Genomic DNA, 25,810 nt, shown 5'->3' on the forward strand with positions numbered 1-25,810 from the left:
TAAATCTATAGCTAAAATCAATAGGTGTCTTCCTTACCCCTAAATGTTTTTTTTTTTGGAAATACAAAGAACCTTTACATGAAGTTGTGCCCTGTAAACCAATGTCTGTCAGGACTGATGTGAAAATAGAAAGCCAAACACTACCACCCCTCCCTTACAAAAATGGTAGAGGACAATAAATTGCTATATACATGTATTTGAAAGACAAATCTCACTAAAAAAAATAGCTACTCAAACATGTACATGCAGTTCACCTTACTCACAGATTTCTTTCAAATATCAATCAAAGTTGACAAAGCTATTGAATATTTAAGAGCTTTTCAGAGCAGAGCATGTTAACTCATTTGTTCACTTGGGACAAGTGTTGACACAATATATTTTTTGGAAACGCCAAAACAGGGGACTTAAAATCCATTATGGACACAACAACTGGTTTAAACACAACAAAGCACAAAATGAAATTCAATCAGTGCTTATCATGGACTTTTGCCTACTTATATCCTTACAACTTAAAAAAACTGTAGCAGATATCCGATATCTAACTGAGAGACTGAGGCAGGAATTTTCTTTATAGATGCCATAAAACAAATATTTTCGAAATCTAACCAAAAATAAATAAAATGCTTAACTATGAAATGCTTATTTTTGGCTCTAATTCTAAAACAGTTGGGGTCATAACCAGTCCTTTCCTTCAAACTAAAAAGTGCACATCATTTCACTAGCCACTGTTAAACAATTTTTACTAACCCTGAGCATTGGGATAGTGGCTAAACACAGCTCCGCATAACCCCCAAAATTAACATCAGCTTTCAGTATGGCTTTGAAACTTGTTCTTAAATTTTACAGGGATCAACAAATATTTAAGTTACATTTGTGTATTAGACAAAAACCAAGTGTATACAAACAAGAAAGATTATGACTGTGACATACCATTATATGACCACAATTTTTTTGGAGCTGTATAAAAAATGATATTTATTAATAGACATGAATAACTAAATCATAAGCACTATTGTACTTACAATAAAATCCTTTATCAACAAGAAACTTGTAACCGTACGTCCCCCAGGGACGCAAAATTCCCATAACTCCTGTATTAAATCTTCGTCCAATCAAAATTGCAAAGCAATATAATCTACTACAAGTGGTGACTAACAATCCTACAAAATCTGTCAAATAGTTTCTGAGAAGTTGCTTCCACAAGTTTGACAAGACGGACTGACGGATGTGGGTGCTTCTACGCCCCCTTCTGTATAGCGGTGGGGGCAATAAATATTCCCAGAAAGTAGCTTATACATTAGATATCAAAAGAAACTGAAGACTCCAAGGTTTCATATCTTTAATACCTTAGTCCATAACTTTTAGAAATTTCAATTTCAGAACACATTTCTCAATTTGGCCATTAAACCTTCTTACCTCTAGTTCTGATAAATGATGAAAATATTACTGACTGAGCTGCATTATCTACTATAAAATATTAACTTCTGCTGTGTTCTGATTTCTTTATTTATGAGGTGAACAAATCAGCAAGGAAAAAGGACCTGCTAAACTGACTGTTAACAATATGATAAACTCTGTAACAACCAAATTGAGAAAAGTAATGCATCATGTACATTTTAACATGTTCATGTTAAAAATCTTGAAAAAATCGTGAAAATAAATGTTTTTACAGAAATTTACTGTTTATAGCACACAAAATTATGACATTCAGAAAATATTTGTCTCCTTGTAATTAATTGATTGGCACTTGTTGAGTACAGGATAAATGATAACGGGATTTCAACTATTGTTATGTCTGATAGAATTGTTTAGGTAACTATAATGTAGGAAGTTCATTAGTTGACTGTGATTTAATTATTTTTTTACATCTTATGACGGTATACATGAATTTCATAACTTGTTTGTTAAATAAGATATCCCCAAAACAACTTGGTGTGTCCTCACAGCTCCTTTTAATACTGGATTATCACCAAATGTGTCATAATGTAACAATAAATTCAATGGAGAAACACAATATTCCATGTTGATGAGAATATTGCTTTTCCCTGCATCATAACAGATCCATGTACATAGTATTTGGAAGTAACATGAAATAAAAAAAAAATTAAACATACATGTAACATCTGTCACAATGTTCATGCATACTCAATAAATATAAACATTAATTTAATCTTAAAATTTTCAAACCTCCTTTCAACAGCAGTAAATCCAAAAATGTACATTACCTAACACAAGAAAAAGGCAGAAGACAAAGAATTAGTGATGAAACTTAAACCTTCTTTCTCATAAGCACTAAAAACAGATAAACATATTCAGTATAATACAGATAATGCCTTCCATGTCTGTGTATTCTGAAGTTTTGCTTTCATGGATTTCAACACTTTGTTGAAATTAATCAGCATGACTTGGATCCAGAAAAACTTTTCCAACAATAATGAATTCCAAAAGCTATTAAAAGCTCAGTTTCATCTACCGAGGTCCTATAGAATCATTTTGGTCAAATTCATATATCACATGATCACAATTTCTTTAGGTGGAAGCATCAAAAAGCACTCGTAGGTTTTATTTTAGGTCAAATATCATTTTAAAACTGCCAAATCCATTTCATATCACATGACCATCACATGATCAATCATCCAAGTCTAAAGTTTCTAAGTCTTCTTCCACTTGATCAAGATCCTCACCATCAAATAATTCTTCATCAATTTCAATGTCATCAATATCACCATTAGCCATGGCGGCAGCAATTACTGCGTCTGATGAATTGTCTGTTTGAGGTAAAGCACCCGCCTCTGCTAACTTGGAATCTTCATCTAAACAAAGAAAGTAAACAATAAAGAAGTAGTTTTTAAAACCAGGCCTGGTCTCCATTTCACAAAAAAGTCGTAAGTGTAAAGTTGATCATAAGTAATGACGTCATAAACTAAATTAGCATTGTGATGTCATGATTTACAATCAATTTCACACTTACGACTTTTTGTGAAACCGACGCCTGGTTTCTATAATAAAAAAATTCATATTGGAATTTTTCTCCAATCTCAAAATTTTCAATTTCAAGTGATTTGACTGGTTGATATTTTCAGCAGAGAAAAGATCTGAGGAAAATCGCAATATGAAATTCTTAATGAAACCAGGCCCTGAATCTTTTAAATACATGCTAATCAACAAAGCTTTGCTATAGTAAAATAAGCTTTAATAAGGGCAAACAAAAATTTGTGGGTTTCTGTACCTTATCTTTTTTCACCGAATTATTGAAAATTACTATATCTAAAAGTGTTGTTAATTAAAAGCCCTAATTAATGCCCCTCAAGTTATTGCCAAATTTGCATATTGCCACAAATATTCATTGTCTACATTTCTGTGCATACAAATAGAACATTTTTATTTTCTTTGCCATAAGGATTCTTATGACGACGTTCACGTCGATGAGAAGGGTACCCTGGCCATTTTTATTTGGCATATTTCAACATTGTAGTTGAAAAAAAAACATATAACAAACAAAGTTATGTCAATAAACACAAAAACACACATAGAAAATTAAATGTATAGTCATATTTAATACACTTATGTCAAATTAAACTATCAGGTCAGTTTTAACATGTCATCTTCAGGATGTCAGTCAGTCAGTCATTCTTATATATATTTTCTGGTTTTACATCAAACTAAATTTATCACCAAATTCGCCTGCTTAGATAGTGGCTTTATAAAATTGTTTTACTGTATTAGCATTATGGATTAGAATTGTTATACAACCATAAGTGTAATGATATCTTACCATTGGCTTCAGGAAGACCATTGGTTAGTCTTGATTCTGGTGCTACAGTCACATCACCACCCCCAACATAATTATCAAAAGCATCAAGGTTGATTTCCTGTACTTTAACATCCTCATCCTGTAAATACATTTAAGAATTTTAGACCAATTTATGCAATACCAGAGCTGCAAACCCACAATCATGAAAAATATCAAGGCCATTAGGCTCCAAACCCATTGAGATTTTTTTGTGTGTGTGTCAGACATTTCTGTTGTATATAAAGCTTTTCCTTTCACAAGTCCATCTTCTAATCTCCTTGGTCAAATCATAATAATAAGATACTTAATTGAAAAGGGGAAATAAAAAAAAATATGATCAGGAGTGCCAAAGAATATCTAAATTTAACAAGTACAAAAACATGTACAAGTTAAATCTTAAAGCAGTCTTGGAAAAACTAGTCGTTGTGCAAGGACAGAATAATGGAATGATGGAACGACAGATTGTTGGAATGGTGGACAAGGTTAAAATTGTACATCCAGACCACTTTGCGATGGGGGGCTTTTAAAAAAAAAACTACTAAGACTACATAATCATGACAGAATGATGGAACGACATATTGTTGGAATGGCGGACAAGGTTAAAATTGTACATCCAGACCACTTTGCGGTGGGGGGCTTTAAAAAAAACTACTAAGACTACATAATCATGACCAACTTACGTCTTCTTCCCTTTCTCTTTCAATTTCTCCTTCGTCAGCCTCATCGTCATCCTGACCTACAAGATCTGGATTAAACTCAAACATGTCTCGCCCAGTTAACTGAAAAATGTAACATTGAACATTAGAAAGGAATCTACTGGTAACATTCCACTATACCAAGTATGAGTTCAGTCTTCCAACATATAGTAACATTGGCTATGTAGGTACACGCATGGAACATAAACTTTCCCGAGTTTCAGAAGATTCCTGATATTCGTAATTAGCGGAATTGGAGGATGACCCTATTGGGATGAATTTGTAAAAGGTAACATTTCTATATACATTGTTCATATAATTTACACAATACAGTTCATTTTTTGTCTTGAAAAATGTAAGTCTCCCTTCATTCCAAAGTTCAAAAGGATACAACTCCCTCAAAATACAATGGATCATAAATTCATGGTAATATAAAGTACATATCCTGTCCTAACTACCTAAAATGTTTTATAAAATTTGACACAATTGTTTCCAAGTTGTGCTCACAAAAGTCTGATGTACAGACAGACTGGCTGATAGGGCAAAAACAAGATGTCTCCCCTCAAAGTGATGATCCAGTTACGGTGTTTGAAATATATAGTCTAAAGTAATGTAAATACATTATGATAATTTTCATAGATGCCTATTTTCATGGATTCTTTTAGCAAACATATTTTCCCATAATCAATTTTCACACTTTATAAAATGATTAGCATTCCATGGTAATAAATCTGGTAGATACTAATTTTTTGCTCATATGTCCAACAATAACAAAGGAAAAATTAATATGATGTAAAAAGAGTAACGCTGGGCAACAATGAAAAGACAAAAATCTTCTTACTCCAAGCATTTTTCCTTGTTTGAAATCCATTTTCTTTTTATCTTGTTTCTCTTTTGCTGCACTGATCTTTTCCTTTCTCTGGAAAGAAAATTTAAAAAAACAGTAAGTAGAGCACAGAATATTAAAAAAGAAATTGAAAACTTAATAAGTGCTTATGTATTTTTTGTCTACATTTTCCATGTAAGTAGGAGAGGTCTTGTGCTCTTTCAAACTACATGTAGTTCACTGCCTGTTTTGTGTTTGTCTCAAGTCAAGAATCTTTCATTTTTGTCGATCTTGTGTGAATTTTGAATCCTTATATATTCAGGGTATAGTGTGAAGTCCAATCCACTACATTTAAAAGCAGTTTTCGGCATGACGCAGGTTGTGTTTTTGTTGTATGACTTATAATGTACTGTGCTTCTCAATCCCTTATGAAAAGATTCTGGATTGATAACACATACGGTGAGGGCATAATTTTTTGTAGGTTTAAACTGGTCTGGAGCTGGCATCTCATTTAACTGATAGTAGTCCTTTGTATGTGTATTTGTGTAATGTATAATCAGCTTTTTCATTTCTGTATTAACAAGGCACTCAGACTTTTTTGAACTGATTTTTAGGTGCATTGAATGGTGCAATAGTTTTTTCTACAGTGGTCAGATTTAAAGGGGGAGGGTTATGATCTGGCCAAAGTACTTTTACCATGCCACATTCAATGCGCCTGTTCCAAGGCAGGAATTTCTGGCCTTTGTATGTAGTTTTGTTTTCATTTTCACTTTTTACTTTTATGTTGCTGGAGCATATGGAGGCAACCATTTTGCTTTACCTATGTATAATATTGTTTTGGGGCCAGCTGCAGCCTGCCCTGTGATGTGGGGGTTTTCTCTTCATTCATTGAAAACCCATGGGTGGCCTTGAGCTGAAAACTTTTCTCCTGGCCTCCCAGTGGGGTTTTTGTCTCTTTGACATATTTGCCATATCCATTCTTGTTATATTGGTTCTACAGGGGCCAGTTGAAGGCAGACTCCAGGCATCAATTTCACAAAAAGTCATTAGTGTAAAATTGATTGTAAGTAATGATCTCACAAAAGAAAACTGCATAAGTACATCATAACTTACAATCAATTTTACACTTTTTGACCTTTAGTTAAATTGAATGCTGGTGTAGGAAATTTCTCACCATTCACTGAAGGCCTATTTACCGCCATAGCTCTTTTTATACAGTTTGGTATGACTTTTGTCTCTTCCAACATATTTATAATAATAGTCTACAGTGTTTGACACTACCATGGGATTGCATTACTGCTGCTAGATCATTATTACCAGATTGTACTCACTTGCAATATGGTGGGTACTGCTGACAGAGCAGGAAATGCTTACCCTTCTGGAGTACCTGATGTCACTCTTGTTTTTTTTCTTTTTTGTGGGTGTTCATATTGCCAATGCTTTAGTTCTTTTGTGTGACATCTTGTTTCCCTTATCTTAAGTTTTTATATGCAATCTTTTTTTATTTGGTTCACTAAATTGTGTACGTACATTGTAAATCGACTTTTTCATGTGTTAAAGTTTAGGCCAAGCTTTTGGATCTTTTCTATTCAAATCATCCCATTGCTGATGCTTTAGTATTTCTGTGCCTGTATCTCCACTTTCATCTCTATTAATCTTTTTTCAAATAATGATAACGATAAAAGTTGGCTAGGCCCATACACCATCAACATGCACTTCGATTAAATTCTATATATTTTGTCTATCAGAAAACAGATCCTTTCAAGGACAACTTATTGTGAAAGTATCATTATTCTAGGAGTACAAATTTTCATGGTTTTTACTGGTTTAGCAAACCACAAAATTTGGTTCATAATGGAATAAAGTCCTATTCATTTGTATGATGCAGTTGCCAAATCCTAAAATTTAAGAATCTTCTCTTAAATCATGAAAATAATTAAAGTACATTCATGTTCAATAATTACCTTCCTTTCCTTCCATTTTATGAACGATTCATATGTAACTCTGGTGACATTTGCTCCTAAAGCTGCTCTCTGTAAAATTGACATGAAAAATTCAATAAAATTCAGTGCTTTCATGTCTCAAATTAAAGATTCATTATCAAAGAAATTGGTGATAAAAATTAGAGAATAATCTTCAACAGAGAAATATAGAAAGCATATCTATTTTGTTGAACATTTGTGAGTAATAATTTGTTTACGCATATTTATTCAAGTATATGAGCATAAGGAAATACAGTAAAGACATTTACATACAAAACTAATGGTTGGATTCAGAAAGAAGCATTCAGCTTATCATTTATCATCCACCAAATTTTTTTGATACACATGTTTCCTCGAAAGTGCCAAATTTTACACCTGCAAAAATGACCAGCTGAACAGTATTTTCTGTGCCATTAATAATTCTATATTCGAATCAAACCTCTTTTTCTATCAGTTCCTCTATAGTGATCTGTTCTTCTTCCTCTTCAGCTTTCTTCTTATCTTTCTTCAGAACAAACCCTACAAAAACAAAACAACCAAGTTTAATCTCCAAATACAGGTGGTTTTCTCTTGGAAGAAACACTTCATAATCATACAAGTTTCATTACGTTACTGTTTACACCAGACATTTTAGTGTGTAAATGTTCTATTACATGTATCTTCTAAAGACCAACATGATGGAGCACATACATTGTAATTCGGAATCACTCCACTATTTACAAAAAAAAACTATGACATCTTTTTTAACTACGAAAATAGTATATATGACAATCTGGATTTTTGAAAATAAATCACTCCAATTTTTTTTTAATTTAGAATCACAAATTTTCTATTACATGTATGTGATGAGGCATCATATTTCAGAAAAGCATCGTTTTTCTTCCTAATCTCTTCCAAGTAATAATACTAGCAGCAAATAAAGACAAAAAAAAAACCTAAAAATACCATAAAATTAGCATGACAGCTGATATGCAAAAACAGACAGACAGACAAACATACCTGGTGGCAGGGCATGTCTGTAGTGACACTTGTCTCCTCCATTAGGACAAGTCCAGAACCAACCATATTTACCATTCTCTACAGCCTCCAGGAAATATTTACAGATCTGTTAAAATAGAATAATACATAAAGTTCACATTAGTTATTTTTGTGTCACAATGACCTTTTGATACCAGAGAAACAATGAAATTTTACATTGTTACATGATTAATCTATTAGTTGAAGATATATGTTTTATTTCCACAATGACATCCACAGCTGAGAATATGTCATACTATAATTATCATACATAACTATGTATTAACTTAAATTGTATGTAAACAATGTATAGAATTATATATTGGAGAACATAAATATCCAAAGGATTGTTTAAGAGTCCAGAGTACAGTGAAACTCCGTGACTTAGTGAGTACACTTAAATGTAAATTAGTAAGCAGTAGCGATTCCCTGGTACAAGACCAATCAAAATTCATTTAGTCTTTGCCAGACTAAATCCTGAATTTGGCACTTTTTTCCACTTTTCTCCTACCATATATACTTGAGTGTAAGTCGATCTGCCCAAAAGTTGGACCACCTTTATTCAATCCAGTGATTTCTGACAGCTGCATCGCTAACATTCCTTAATTACAATGAGCAAACTTGACAACTTCAATAAATGTTGAAGTAAATAGTTACAAGAGAGAGTTGTTTTTTATAGTAGCAATTACATGCAAGTAATTAAATTCTCGACAAGCCATATAGATTGTTTTGATAGGCCATTTTTTCATTCATTCTAATTTTGGTACAACCAACAAGGCAATAATCAAAATTAAAATCATAAAAATATTGAACAAAAAAGAATAAAACAGAAAGTTTATGATACACTAACAACTCCTTTTTGAAGATATTTCAGTAAATTAAGAGGTTTCATCTTTAAGAAAAAGGAACTCATTAAAAAAATTGTCATTTCCATCTAAAATATTAATTAATTTTGTCACGAATGTCATTGGGTCATGTTTCTACTACACCTTTGGGTCTTTAGCTATACATGTATGAGTGTACAAGTAAAAAACAATACACAAAATGGATGAATGGAAAATACAAATAAAATCATTACAGACCAGTATTGGGGCAAAATAAAGACAAAACAGTAAATATTATTTTACTGCATCATATTTTAACTGTAAAAGTTAATAGACAGTATTTATAAAATAGACTTTTACAATTCAATAAAATATTGGGGTAAACGACATTGGTCTGACTGTTCAATGTTGGTGTCATGCTCATGTCAATTATCAAGTTTTTACATTTTCAAGCTGAAAATTTTGTTCATAAGCTAGACCTCGTCTATAAGTCGGAATCCTACCCACCATTTAAATATTTAGTCCCAAAAATCTGACTTATAGGCAAGTATATACAGTATATGGGTAACTAAAAAATAAAAATTTTCTACCAGACTGATTGAATTTTCACCTGATAGGTCAGGCAGTCCAGCATATTGCCATGGGTCTGTGGTACATTATATTAATTATCTACCAAAATTATTTAATTTTGAATTATGATACAGAATTTGCAGAATTTTCAATTCCTCAATTAGCTATAAAACTGGAAATCAAAAAAGGAGTTATGCGGCTAGAAATTTTGTTTTTCAATCTGATAATTTTTAATCTGCAGCTTCAAAACTTAAGATTTGCTAAAACTGTAAGTAAGTAAGGAATAAAGGCTAGTCATTACTTAAGAAAATTATAATGTGTCTTTTTTATATAATTAGTGAATAAATTGTTGAAGAAATAACACGTGTGTCACATCTGTAAAATTTGCCACATAAATCAGATCATCACAAACAGGTCATGTTATGTATCCAATTTTGATGGAGTGGAATCTTGATACCCTTACTAAACAGCACGCTTTCTTAATGTGAGTGATCAATTTAAATATTAATTGTCTCTTCCTAATGCAAGTTTACGGAAGTAGACCTAGGGTAAGGGACTTAACTTTTGCAAATTATTGGAACATTTCTATTCAGCATTTTACATCAATCTCATATAAGCATCAAAGTATCTTGGATTGATTTCATTCTATTTCAAATAAAATCTTGACAGGCTTTGGTGAAATTGAATATGATACAAACATATCACTGATTTCAAGAGTTATGTCCCATACCCTAGATCTACCATCTTAATATATTTTTTTATTATATGAGTGACTTACAATGGTAGTTTCCATTTTCTTTTTATTTTCTGCACCATGTTTTTTCTCTACCACATCCTTTAACTGTTGTTCATCCCAGTCTTTATTTGTCTCTGAAAAACATAGGACAACAACAGATTTGATGATGTAAAATACCCATGCACTTAAATGTATATTCCAATATAAAACGCTTTTAATACTAATAAAAACATAAGAAATAAATCATCCACGGGGCTGGCTATTAACATGTATGTCACATTATTTTTCCCTTGAACAATAGCATTTGGTAAAACAATGATAAAACAGAGTTTCAGTGATTTATTTAGATTCTAACAGGACCAACTTCTTATTTGGTTAAACGTAACAGATTAAAAAATCTTACCTTTTTCTTCTCGAGAATCCTCGTAAATATTTCTTTTTTCTCCTTTTCTGTCCAAACTAAGATCATGGGAAAATTTACACTTAGCTCCCTTTGAACATTGTCCTTGCTTGAAAAAGGCACACAGAACTGATTTTGGATCGGCTCCTAAAAAATTCAATTTGCAATTAATATGGTCAAAAACCAATTACAGATTTTCTTAGGAGTGGTTTAAATAATTTCTTTACTTGAGGTTGAGAAATTTTAAACATTCAACACAGAAGCTTTAGTGAGCATCTTAAATCAAAATTTTACCATTTAAAAAAAATATTTAAGAAAAATATTTTAAATTAAGCCATAGCCGAACAGGGTTCTATCAAGAAAATCATAGCAAGTGTGTGAATCTGCTGAAATTTTAATCATAAATTTGACCAAAATACATACTCTTTAATAAAATTCTATTTAATGCATACCATGCATAATATAGTTAACATTCTGGACTGGAGAAATCAAATAAATCTGTTTGATGTTACTTTTGATTCATATGACCATTTACATGAATATCAACATTGGAGGAAGACCTATATTTCTTAAACTATATAGTTGTACAGGACTATATCTCTAACATCCAGATATTAAGTTAAAACAAGAGTCACAATTTCAATGTTTTACATCTACTTAATGATAACAAATGACAACCTTAGTACATTTTATTTCATTAAATTCACTCATATAGACACATAAATCTGTAAATTGAAGCTGTGGGAAGAAAAAGCAATCATTTTAAAGGGTTGCTGCCTGTTTTGTGTTTATATTTGATGCTCTGCATACTTTTGCCATAGATCTGACACCCTGAAAAGGAATAATTAAATGGTTATGAAGTAGGGGTGAGGCATGCACTGAATTTATATTTGATGCCTGGTATACACATGTACATGTACCTTTGCCAATGGTCTATACAGGTCTAAACAACTAGCTCAAAAGGGGTCAGGCCTGAATTGTCTTTAAATCTGATGCCCAACACACCTTTGCCAATGGTAAGAACTCTTCCAAACAACTGTTTTGTTCAGTCTGTTTATCTTTGCCAATTGCCAAACTCTTCCAAACATGTGGTTTGCCCAGCCTAATTACCTTTGCCAATGGTTTGAACTGGTTTAAGCAACTTGTTTGTCCAATCTAATTACCTTTGCTAATGATCTGAACTGGTTTGCCTAGCATAATTACCTTTGCCAATGTTCAGAACAGGTCTTAACAACTGGTTTACCCAGCCCAATTACCTTTGCCAATGGTCTGAACTGGTCTGAACAACTGGTTTAGCTGCTCTTGTTCTTTCTTCTTATCTTCTTTCTTTTTGTTTTTCTCAGCACTTTGTAAATCTGCCATCTGATAGAATAACATAATTTTATTTATATTAAGGCAAAAACAAGAGGCTTCCAGGAGCCTGAATTGCTCACCTGGTTAAATTTTGCCTTTAAACGGCAATGAATTCAACAAGAAGTTGTACAACAATTTTAACTCAAGAAAACTTTTGGTAGGATTTATTTATTATAAGGATCATTTCAGCAATTGAAAGTTTCTTTTTATCTATCATAGTATTCAAGATATTGGCTGAAAACTGTGGAACAAAACTATCCTTTTTCCCCTTTCAAGGGCAATAACTCTTACAAGGAGTAATCTGACAACTTTTATCCCTGAAGACTTTTGTAGTCCTAACAATAAGGTTCATTTCAGCTATTGAAAGAATTTGGCTAAACCTAACAGTTTTTGGAGATGTATTCGAAAAAAGTACTACCTAACCCCTATGTTCTACTTTTAGTAACAGCGGCCATGTTTTTTGACGGATCAAAAAACCACATATGCGTTCTATGCAGCATACCCCTAGGAACATTTGTACTAAGTTGGGTTTCAGTTGGTCAAGTTGCATCAAAGGATAAGATTTTTTAAAGAAATAACATTAAAAATAGGAAAAAATGTTGAAAAAGGGCAATAACTCATACATGGCTAATGGATTTTACGAAAATTTGACTGCAGAGAGATCTCATCATGCCGAACACTTTTACCCTGTCAGAATTTAGCTAAACCTTATGCTTTGGAGATATATAAGCAAAAAACTACTGTCTGACCCCTATGTTCTATTTTTAGTAACGGCAGGCATGTTTTTTGTTTGGATCAAAAATCTCCACATCAGTTCTATGCTGGATACCCCAAGGAACATTCATACTAAGTTTCGTTAAATTGGTCAATTTGAGTCAGAGAAGAAGAGTTTCGAAAATTTTTTAATGATGATGAGGGATGCCAAGTGATGGCAATAGCTCCCATGATCTGAAGCCAGGTGAGCTAAAAATATAATACAATTTTATTTATTTTAAAGCAAAAAAACAAACAAAAAACTCTACTTGTACTGACCCTGAAACTTTTATGGCCATTCATGGTCAAGCACAATTATATTAGATCCTCATGTCAATACGTCAAATGTTTTGAAAAAAAAAAATCTCCCTAATTATCTACCCTATTTTTTACTGGTAGCAGGAAACAAGACTATTATTAATCTTTTGGTCTAAGATGAAAATAATATTCTGACATCATCGATTACATTTCAATACCTGGTACTCAATATGGGATTTATTTTTATTTATAAGAATTAGAGCCAGAATGACTGTTCCACAAAATTCCAAAATCAAATTATTTTTTTTCAATATGGAAAGACAAGTCAGGGCTTACCAAATGCATTGTGTAAGGTAGAAAATTTTTTATTTAAACTCCAAAACTGACTTCCCATCTTTTCTTAAGAAAAATGTTAATTTTGGGACTCGTGTAATTAGCTGTATAATGAAAAATAACTGTCTTTCCAGTTCGTAATATATTTTGAAAATTTTTCCCAAACTGAAAGCTACAGGCACCTTTTGAAAACAGTTAAAGAATCACTACAATGGTGTTCAACACCTAGTAATTAGTATAATAAATTTTATGCAAAAACATTGTGGTGTAATTAAATAAAACAAAAACATTCAGTCAACAGTAACAGTTGTTCTAATGTAAGTACTCATAGATTATTGAAATTAAAGGCTATCTACAGAAAAGTTTTTTCAAGAATATTATTTTTCCAACAACAAAAAATCAACAGGCAAAATTCTTAAATGTACAGAGTATCTTTCCCTCAGCTACATTTGACTTTCACTTATCAGAAGAAATAACATTGTAGGAATTCTAGACCACTGAAAGTATTATGACTTTTTTAACAAATAACATAAGTAGCGTACATAACTGTTGATCATAATAGTATGTCTGCAAAAAAAAGGATTGAAATAAAATCAAAATAAGAAAAATATGCTGTGAGTGTTCAACTGCCGAAATTTCGTTACAAGTGTAAACAAGAATCTGACCTTACTAGCCTTCTGGTTGCCATACTTAACAAGAATCTTACCTTACCAGTGTTCTAGGATTTTTCATAAATTGAGGTTTCCTCGGGAAAAATCCATATAAAATCAACTTTCCAACTGTCAATGACTGCTTTCCTAACAAAACAAAGCCTTACAACATATGAAGTTTTCAACTTGCCACGGGTAACGGGAAATAAGAATCCTAGAACACTGCTTACTAGCCTTCTGGTTACCATACTAAACAAGAGTCTTACCTTACTAGCCTTCTGGTTGCCATACTTCACTTGTTTTTCTACTTGTTGGATAAATTTCTGCTGCTTAGAACCTTTCTTGTTCTTTAAACCAAATGTTTTATCCTAAAACATTTAAATGGTAAATAAACAAAAAGCTATTTTCTCCTCTGTATTTTCTAAAGATCAGGGAGTTACAGGAAGAGCAAGGGAATAAATAATGACAAATGAAAGAAGGGGTTTCAGTGCCTCCTTTTCAATGATAAAAGTTCAATAACTTCAAATACAGAATTGCAAATTTATAAAAAGTCAAAGGAAGCTAACATCAATACAAAGAAAAAATTCATGAAGTTTCATGAAAATTGGTGGAAGCACTTTTACATGTTTTGAGATGAATAGTGTTTAGTGTGAATAACAGACTAACAATGGAATACACAAGTACCATAATACATTCAATCTGGAAAAACAAGCACATATCAAAATGTGTCAATGGCATAGAGATTTCTTATAAACTATAGCAAGGAAGAAAGTACATTTTAATTGAAAAAAATCATGAATCATATCCAGCAACTCATGAAACCCAATTTTGATCACTTTTGAAGTTTCATTTTTATATGATGTTGTATCAGGAATTTTATTTTTTATCTCTATAGCTGATAGTCATTAAGACAAAGTGCAGTATCAAGGGTCTTTATATTCGGACATGTTCAGGAGTAATTATTAGGGGGCAACCCAGGACGCTATTGCTAGTTGGCTTAACTTGAGGACAGTCACATCAATATATTGGGCTTTTTCTTTGAAACTATTTTATGCAGGTCAAACATATGTAATTCCAGTTGTTTTAATAGCTTCCTATTTCGAGTTTTGGTTTTGAGTACTTCCTGTATACAATTAATTTCTGGATTTAGATCTTCATATATATATTTGATTTTAATGCTGCTGATGATTTGTTACTCCTTGAAGCACATGTACAACTTATTGAAATTTACAATATGTATAATTAGTATATATTTTGTATTTAAAGACAAAATTATTAATCAGTGTCATACATTTGTACACTGTACAAGTACATGTATATGAGCAAAAGTACATGCACAAAATCATACTGAAATACATGTACATGTTCAATCAGCATTTTTATTATACAATTTACCCATACTGAGGTATCCTCTCAAGACAAAGAAGGATTCTTATATCACTGTACTGAGGGCTGTGTAGAGTTTGATTGATTGCCCAGTTTTGTGCTTAAAACTGTTAAAACAACAAGTTTATTGTAATCAGATTGGATTACCTACAGTTACCCACCAACAATGAAACAATTAACACAAATTATCCAGTGAGTTTCTACATGTAATTAACTGTCTGCAATACATGCAATAAACACATGAACACAATTTACAAGACCTTTACAAAGTCCTACTGCACAGCAGTAAAAATTAGCGATAATCCCAAGGTTCAGAACTCTTAATTTCTAACTATGACCTTTGAAATTTTATTTAATTAGGTCCTTGACATTCAACCCTTTTCGTTATCACTTTTTTGAGGACTTCCTAACAGTGAACCATTGATTATAAACTCCCAGAATTCCAAGATCTTTCACAACTGAAGGTAAATTTGAACCCCTGTGTGGAGTTTCTTTTTTTAACAATGTCAAATTTAAAAAAAAACTTAGCATCAAAAAATATAATTTATTTTGCCCATGATTGAGTTGTGCAAAAACTATTTTGAGCTAAATTGTATATGCAGATTTTTGAATAAAAATCACAAATAAAAAATACAGGATAATATTCCTCTACAGAGGTACAAATTTGTCCCTTTATTGAGTACACACAATGTAATACACCATTTTTAATAAGTTAATTTCAACACATACAAGAAAAAATAATGAATGCTTACAGAATTCCAAGAAATTTCAATTTTATGGTAATCAATACTGCTGACAACTTCAACTTAAATCAAAAATTTATTTCATTATCTTTAAACAATCCTAGTTTCGGGGATTTAATACATCACATCTACCCCAAAAGAACTTGAGATAAAGGTCTATAGACACTGTGAAGTCAGCCTCATATCTTGATCTACACTTAGAGATCGATGGTAAAGGAAAGCTATTGACCAAACTTTACGACAAACGTGATGACTTTAATTCCGAATTGTCAACTTTCCTTTCATCTGTGGCAACACCCCTTCAGCACCTGCTTGTGTAGTTTTCATGTAACAACTCAAAGGCCAGAGTTGTCAAAACTATGCAGATTTTTTGTATCGCTCTAAACATCTTCCAATTAGGCTTCTGGAACAGGGTTATGTTGCTACAAAACTAAAGTCATCACTACTAAGTTTTATGGTCGTCATCATGAACTCGTGGATCGTTACAGTGTATCAATCTGAACAGGGTTATGTTGCTACAAAATTGAAGTCATCACTACTAAGTTTTATGGTCGTCATCATGAACTTGTGGATTGTTACAGTGTATCAATCTGCACAATGAAAACTGATTTGTTCAATGTGTCAAAGTTTTCCTTTCTTCTTTCGTCTACCCTAGACTTGATTTTTTATGAGCAACTAAGAGGATGTTTCCAGAAAAGCAGAGGGCACTTACCCTACCGGCCCACCTGGTCCATGCTCCAAGTTTATAGTGGAGTCTGAGTTGCTCATTTACTTTGTTACTTTGTATGTATTATTTGGGGCATTTTATGCTCTTTGATGTGTTAATCTGTTTCATGTATGGTCCTTATCCTTGGATAACATTCTTTTGATTTCCACTAGAATCTTGGTTCGCTTTATTACTCTTTCAAACCTATGACAGTGTTTTTAAGAGATTAGTATATGTACATAACACTCTTCTATCAGGGGCATATCAAGAAGACCATAAAAAGGGCAGTTCAGATCCAAAAATTTATTAAATTGCATGGGGTTTCCAAGCCGAGTCTATCATTTGTTCATTTTAAAAATCCCTGGAATCCAAACTCCCCTGGATCTGCCACTGAAACTATTAATCTTTGGGAAGTTTTTACCGATGGAAATGAGATCAAGTCATACTGGAATTGCATAATTTTCATGTAATGTAAGATGGAACTCTTCAGAATTGGAAATAGCAGTTTGTGTAAAGGCATCGGTAATGCAGTTTTATATGTTTTCTTCATTTTTTAGCAAGAAAACAAGTGATTTATTGAAAAATAAATTGTGTTAATGTATGGGGGTAGTCTTTCTAGATATTTATTTCACACTGTTTTGGAAATTTACACTCCAAATACCAGAAACTTGCCACTGTGGCAAAATTGTTTATTAGCCACTGGTCATTTTCTTTAGCATTTTGCAACATGGCAATTGTTTAGCCCTTACATAGCAAGATTCACTCTTGGAGCATGTATAAAGCAGGGCTTTAGCTCTAGTCTTAACCAAGATCTAAAACCATTAGTCACTTTTCGTATGAAAAATTATAAAGTACTACTCCAGATACAGGTATTTTTTTTCTATCAAGGACTTTGAATCAGTATACTCATATACTTTGTAGTCCCTGATTTTCAAAATGTTGATATTTGTCCTATGTTGTCTGATTAAATTTATCTTTAAATATAATTTGATTTTTTATTCATAAATTTTCAACATAAACTTGATTCTCTTTTCAAGTGATAAAATTGGGCGACACATTTTCAACGTCATACTAAAATCATGAGGCATTTACCAAAAACTTTCATCTAGAAATAAAAAAAAAAAAAAAGTTTCCCCGTTACCCCTAAAGCAAAATTTGCAATCGAAATGTCCATATTTTTAGTAGGAGTGAACAGGTACATGTAAAGTAATAGCCATTTGAATATATAAATAATCAAAGTGCTGTGTAGTGTTCAGAAATAGTAGGGAAGTTCCAGTAATAGACGGGCGACACAAAGCATATTGATAAATCAAAAACCTAAAAACAAAAATGAAGTGCTCTGGGTCTATTAATGGCATGACATCACATGTGATGATCTATTTTAAATATCAAAAACCCTCAATTGAATGAAACAAGCTAAACATATACCAAAAGCACATGGTTTCTATTTTTGTTCACTTTTACCTGAGCACTCCTACAATGAATATGGTAATATAAGGTTTAAATTTTGTGTTAGGGGTAATGGGAAACTTTATGATGATATCAGAGTTTGTATCATACTAGAAATGTGTTTGGCAAAAAATTAATAAATTCTGGTAAAAATCTTATTTTTCAAGATTTTTTTGGCATTATCCTATAGAAATAAAATGGTCTATAACTCTGACCAGGCATCAAGACAGTTGTTTAATTGTTTAATTGAAGGGAACATCCAATGCTGACAAACTTCCTGACAATTATAATACATGTATACAAAACCTAAGTGCCAAGAAAAAATCCCCACAGGTAATTTTTGTTGCCAGAAAAAAAAAATAGCAACTTACAACATCGGCGAAGCCAAGCGCGATCCCTGCAATGGCTATTTGTTGAAGCTTTGAAATATTGTCAAATATACCACCTAGACAAAGCAATTCTAAGACTTACATGCACATGTTATAAGCAAGCAAAGCTTGCTCTTAAATGAATATTTCTTAAACATGTTAAAAGAAATTTGCTAATTTTTGTTCATATTAACCACTTGAGAAAATTTTGTGAAAGCAAAATGCTACATCTCTACCAGGGATCGTGCTGGGCTTCGCTAATGTCGCAATTTGCAATTTTTTATCTGATCTGGTGACAAAATAACCAACTGGCAATTTTCTTGGCGTCTAGGTTTTGTATATTAAAATTGACAGCAAGTTTGTCACCAACGGATATTCTTACCAATTAAACAATTAAGTTGACACCTGGTTAACTGACCATAACCAATTTATGACTGAAGTCAATCACAGGTGATTAGAACAAGTGACCATGACTCCCAATGTCCTCATGGGAGGTGTCAATCAGATGTAAATATATAATTGTGCCAATCAAAACTCATCATCTGGTCAAAGGTAAAAACTATCATGGCCATGTGCACATGGCTACATACAATTGGGAACATAGAGGATGAATATCATATCTTCTTGGTGTGCACCTACTACACACCGCATAGAAATCAGTACAGAATGAATTAGGACAACCACAATTTAATTTCTTCATCAAAACCTCACATCGCAACAAGAGATATAGCATATATATTAAACAGTAGCTCTATAGAATTACTAAAAATAACTATCAAATTCATGAATGAATGTTGGAATCCGAAGGTCAATTTAATTTAACAGAAATTATACTAATATATAACGTCAAAGTTTAAACTATAGATTAATCTATTTTGATCTGACTTACATCACATTCACTTCATTAAATAAGTAAAAAAAAAGGAAAAAGACTTGAAAACTATCAGAAAGGATTAATTTATTTTTACTTAAACGTAATCTTACCCTACATTTTTTTACTATTTGATTGAAGGGAATGATGAATTTTAACCTACATTTATTTGGCCTAATTAATTGAAGGGAATGATGAATTTTCTCAGTAAGGACAGTCACTTTTTGTTACTTCCAGGACATGACTTTTTTTTTATCAGTATATTGGGGTTTTTTCCTTAGTATATTAGGGAACCTTAAGGGAAATTTAGAAAGTATACCTAATAACCATAGACCTCACACAGGGGACAAACATTATAAAAATACAACTTACTTCAAGTTGAGGTAAAACTTGGCAAATCAAATTTTGCACAAATGGTAAATAACATGAAATCCATGTTTTTAAGGGAACATACTAAATGCTTAGCAAACACCTTTCCGTATTATATTTAAATAAATTAATTTGAGATAAATACTGTAATCTGACTGGTTAAAATAATTTTGTTATATCTCAATTGATAAAAAAAATTGACATGCCCCAATTCAGTTAAATTCAGAGCTACTTTTCTCATGTTTAAAGATAAAAATATGTTTTAAAATTAATTTATAAGAATTGGCTACGATAAAAATTATGTGTATTGAAAAATGACAAATTTTCCACGTACATATTTTGTTCATTGCACTTCACGCAATAAACAATATTCACAAGGAAAATTTGTGTTATTATTCAATAGACAAAATTTTTATTATTGCCAATTCTTAATTGGAAATATTGGACATTTTAAAAAAAATGCTGCTTTTTATTCTCTAAGAAATAGTGCTGGTCCTGGAACTGTTTGATTAACAAAAAAGCAAATATATTGAATATGCCAGTTCCCACAGAAGAAGACATCCTTTAGATTTTACTGTTCATAGTGATTAATGACATGAAGTCTACTTCAATGAAAAAGGAAGCATTAAGCTTTGACGGCACTTGCAGCTATTGCCTTTCTCATATTAATTAGGGGTGGGCAAATACTGGGAAAAACAGTTTACTTTGCAGTGCTATGCCTATGATTTCTTAGCACTGTGCTATCAGTAATAATATTAGTTAGAATGCACCATGGGCACTGTGCTATAATTTTGGAGGAAGGCCATAAGAGCCGTGCTATTTAAAAATTATGGGGAGAGCACTGAGGCAGTGGTTGCTTGCCCATGCATTCATAGATAATTGTGATCATGTAAATGCTTCATTAACATTAGTAATGTGTAAACTATGACAAATTATTTGCATACAAATATACACAAAATGGAATGGACAGAGCAGAAACGATTTTCAAAACCGGAATCTAATGGAATATTTCAAAATTCCGCTGAAAAATTACATGTCCGCTACCATTCCGTTCCAAAAGTAACAAGCTCTGCCTACTCTCTATTATGGTTCAAAATGTCAACAAAACGGTCTCTTGTGGAAAATTATCGAAACTTCAATAATAAATGTAATTTTTGTAGCAAATTTGGTATCAGCATACAGGAAAATGATTCCGGATATTGAACTAGGTACACTAAGGCTAACGACTATTATAACGATTCCTTTTTCCCATGGTGGGCGTGGGCAATGGTGGACAATTTGTGTCCACCCTTGGACACGTTCCCATCGGCCCACGGTGGACACGTGGTTGGTCGCTGTCCACGTTGCCCATGCATTCTGGTGGTCAATTTTAAATCTTGTTTCGTTTTAACAGGAATCGGAGTTAAAAACTGATTCTTACGTAATAATTATTACGGTCCTGTTGTATTATAAGAAGCGTATATAATTGTATGAACTATCGGTAACAATATTTCACAGGTGTCAGTAGAGCTTCTTTATAATTGACAGTCATCAATTACCTGTGGGCGGGATTAAAGCAGAGAAGCGTGAGCATTTGCCATCAAATGGAATAAATACAGGAAATTGTGGTAACCTTTGATAGGTGCCATTAGATCTCTTTAACTGACAGTTAATCAATTAAAGGTAGTGGCAGGTTTTAATACAGCGGAGCGCTATCACTTGTCAAAAAATAAATTGTGTTATAGAAGAATTTGTTTGATTTAATGTTATTCAAGTGTTACTTGTTGGATTTGAATATTTTCAGAAATACCGAATAGTTCAACATAACTTATATGAATTTGGAAACAACAACTAATCTTGTAAGATGAATTCTGAGAAAAATACTTTAACGACCATGTGATGGAAAAAGTGCAACCTCCTTTTGCTTCTAATATTTAAAATTCTTAGAGAAAATCAGCTAAGATTGGATGTGCAGTCCCTTTGAAAGATGAATCTATTTACAACAGCATCACCTTTTACTGCACTGCATTATTTTGCTATGAATTTCTCACGGTGGCTAAAGATGCAGGTTTCCTATCTCGGACCTTTGATTGACAGGTAATCAATTAAATAACAAGTCAAGGGTGTGGTTTTAAGTAAAGATGCAGTAACGTTGATTGACAGGTAATAAATTATAGGAATATTGAGGGTGTGGTTTAAAGTATTGTGAAATGAAACTGGACAGTTAACCGGAGCGTATCAGCTAACGACACTTACATGTAACTTAGAAGACGTATTCATGTAGGTGATATAATCATGATTAGACCTTCGTGCACGTATGTACTAAGATTGATGGGTAATAATAATTTTTTCTTCTTCTTTTTTTGTCATCAACCGTAAAAGAAAATAAACGAGATATACAATGAGTGCAACCTTCATGAAATTCGAAAATAAAATCGAAATGACTGTGGGCTGGTGTTACGAATTTTAAATATGTTAAAATTTGAATAATACTCTCTACTATGATTAATTTAATATGCATCCATTTCAATAACTACAGGTGAAAGGCAAAATAACGCAAAAATACGAAATTTTCAAACTTAATTTTGTTCCGTTTCTGTATTGAAATATATTGGAGATTTTTTTTTAAAAAAAGGCCTACTAAGTCAGCACCCTAGTGTAAATAAAGATACCAATTAGTTTAATTTATTCTATATATAGTTAGTCGTAAAATTCATACTAGAAGAATTTTTTTTTTTATCAGATCATATATATCTGGGGGATTCTAACACTATTTTATAAGGCATTTTTAATGGGGAAATTTTGATTTAAAAATATAATTTTGGATGTCCCTAATACACTTCTGTAATCATAAAACATTAAATTTGGTTTCTTTTTATTCTTTAATCTAAATATTACTAAACGATTCCTTCTCGTTAATTAGCAGTTAATCCACCACTTCCCGTATATTGGCTGAGTGTGACACGCTCAGGTATTAAGTAGTGACATCACACAGATAATACTGATTTGACTAATTAAGTTAACGTTGTAAACACATTAATTAATGTTATTTCTAGGTGGCTATGATATGAAAATCACAAATACTTTACAAGATTATTACATTTAGAAAAAGAAAAAAAATATTTCTATTGAGCATGATTTTACAAGAACACTGAACATTTAATTATTGAAATAAAAATACAATTGCCCTTGTGTCATTCACCTATTTGTATATACATAAACTAACAATGGATATTTTGAAAATGAAAGTAATGTTTTTGGGATAAAGTTTCAGAAGATTCTAAAAAATTACAAGATTTCAAAATAAAACACTTTAGAAGAAATCCATTTTCGAAGTGCATTTTGATTAATAACTTGATATGCGATTATTTTCGGGAATTACATGTAAATTAATTTTAATTAAAAAGTCTGACTCGCAAAATGAAAAGTTATGATTTAACGTCAATGGTATGAAAAATTTAATAAAGCATAATTTTACATTTCTATATGTCTCTTAAAGTTACGTTTTTTGAATGACGGTGTTGAATTTTAAATACTTTCAAGAATTATCACTCTTCTTATTATCTATCCAAGTAAGGCACTTTGTTCGTCAATCGATAATTGTTGCAGTGTCAACGAAATGTCAATTTACCTCATACGATGCTCAAAACACAGGGACACACCTTTTGATAAAACGTGAAACACATTGATTTGTCGACGATATTACAAAGGTGTTTATCAAATTTGCATAAGAAATTGACACACTCAAAGCATTCTAGTAGTTACTGGTTTAAAATACTTTCTTTTTTTAGAATTGTTACGTAAGAAACCCGTCAGTAAAATGAGTAGTTCGCAAGTACTTTATTTTCTTGAACATTTTAATTTACAATTTGTATGCTACTGTTATTATATAATAACGGGACTTATCATAGTCAAAATTGTTGAACTAAGTGAAGAAAAAAAGAAACGGAAGACATACGTCGTTCAATTGTCTATGGTACGCTAAATCTAAAAGAACTAACTGCATATTCAACTTAAGAGGGGAAATTTTCACCCATCACTATAGTTGGCTAACATGTGCTTGGATAATACGCGATTGAATCCGTTGCCATTTGAAAACTTATGAAGTACGTGGTTCAATAATTCTGGATCATATATTATCTACCAACGATGCTTCCCGCTTTCAATTTTGTTCAAATGACACGATATCGAAATTGGTTATTTATAGACCATAAGTTAAAGTTGCACGTGTGTGGTTCAAATCCATTCTTTCACTTAGAAAATACAACTGCATTAAATAGATTGTCAGTAAAATAAGTAGTTCGCAAATACTTGAGTTTCTTGAACATTGTAATTTACAATTCATAACAATCTGGTAACTTTGGTTTCTGATTAATCCAGGTTTACATTTTGATGATACTAAATAATGGTAGACTTAAGTACGATGTGGGCCTTAAGAAATAGAAAAAACAAAAACAAAACAAAACAAAAAAACAAGAGTTTAAAGCATTTAATTTATATAAAAACCTAATTAAATCAATTCCTGAGTAAATACCTGGTGGTGTCACAATCTTGGCTTGAGGCCAATTATATGTGAAAGAAAATTGATTCTCACGGTCAAGGTAATGACTGACACATTGTTCTTTTATTTGTTAACCTTTTGAACATTGTAATAAAATTGCCAATCATGGATTAAATCCAATCAACAGGTTATCACGCATCCACCGGATACCGTGGGCGTGGACATCTGTCCACCGTGGGCATTAAGGGTGGACAAAGCGTGGGCAACTTGATTTGTTTACTGTGGGCGAGTGGCATCGTCAAAATGGTCGTTAGCTGTAGTGTAGGTGTGACATGCACAATTTCAACTTGAAAGTAGTTACAAGCAGTTGAAGGGCGGTACTCCGTGGTACCACTAAATCTGCTACTTTTTGTATGGCACATCAATCTGACCCCAACCCGACATATCAATATCCAAATAAAAAAGAGGAGGGTTGCATGGTCAGAGCAAATTCGGACTAGGAGCCACTGCCACTCACAAACGAGTGATAACTGGGTAAAAAAACAAATGAACAGCTAAAACCAATTGATCCCGTTCAAAGAAAAAAATAATCTCCTTCTTGTGAAAAGCTCGACAAAACAATGAATGGTCTAATATACTGAATTTTTGGGACTTTGCATGTAGTGACGTTTGTAAACATGGCGGATTTTAGCCGATTACTGGAGTATAATGAAACATACTTCTATTATTTTATCTTTCTTCTTTTGTTCGGTCTTTTTACTAGGTCCATCTTTTTTCGGTGGCATTATTGTAAATAAAAGTGAAGAATTTATCAAAGAATATTGCACAATATCGAAATGTGTGTTGAGAAAGTATGGCGGTGATAGACTACGCTTACTTTCGTATTATGAAAATAATCAACAGTTAAATCGTACAACATATTTCGTATTTATGAAATATTTTTAACCAACTTGCTTTTGAAGTATGAATTATCGTATAAAAATGAATGTTTTTTTCCCTAGGTACGAAACAGTTAACTGAATATGATAGGTATGAAACCTGTATACCAATTTCGAAAACAACTTTATGGTCTCAGTATCGTATTAATTTTCGCATAGACTTCTATAGTGAAGTGCATATTTTCAGGATTTTTAAAAAATATGTAAATTGATTCAATAAAACTTTCATTTATGTAGCATTTCTAAGGACATGTGAAAAAATAATTTCCTGCAAAGAAAATAGGGTTAGTCCACGATGATCGGACAGAAA

General features: G+C 32.1%; 1 protein-coding gene across 1 annotated transcript; it reads right to left on the reverse strand.

Moving 5' to 3' along the window:
- Window positions 1–1,322: 1,322 nt before the first annotated feature.
- Window positions 1,323–25,430, reverse strand: LOC148599473 (zinc finger CCCH domain-containing protein 15-like). Its single transcript, XM_088557495.1, has 12 exons — window positions 25,282–25,430; window positions 14,457–14,558; window positions 12,100–12,205; window positions 10,847–10,990; window positions 10,486–10,577; window positions 8,296–8,401; window positions 7,736–7,815; window positions 7,279–7,347; window positions 5,330–5,407; window positions 4,474–4,572; window positions 3,776–3,893; window positions 1,323–2,813 (listed from the first exon to the last, which is right to left on the reverse strand). Exons 1-12 carry the CDS (start codon window positions 25,345–25,347, stop codon window positions 2,629–2,631), a joined length of 1,245 nt encoding a protein of 414 aa, XP_088413621.1. The 5' UTR covers window positions 25,348–25,430; the 3' UTR covers window positions 1,323–2,628.
- Between the last annotated feature and the right edge of the window lie 380 nt (window positions 25,431–25,810).

This window comes from Perna viridis, chromosome 13, assembly GCF_037379345.1.
Source record: "Perna viridis isolate PV_CMFRI_1.1 ecotype Kerala chromosome 13, ASM3737934v1, whole genome shotgun sequence".
Lineage (NCBI taxonomy): Eukaryota > Metazoa > Mollusca > Bivalvia > Mytilida > Mytilidae > Perna > Perna viridis.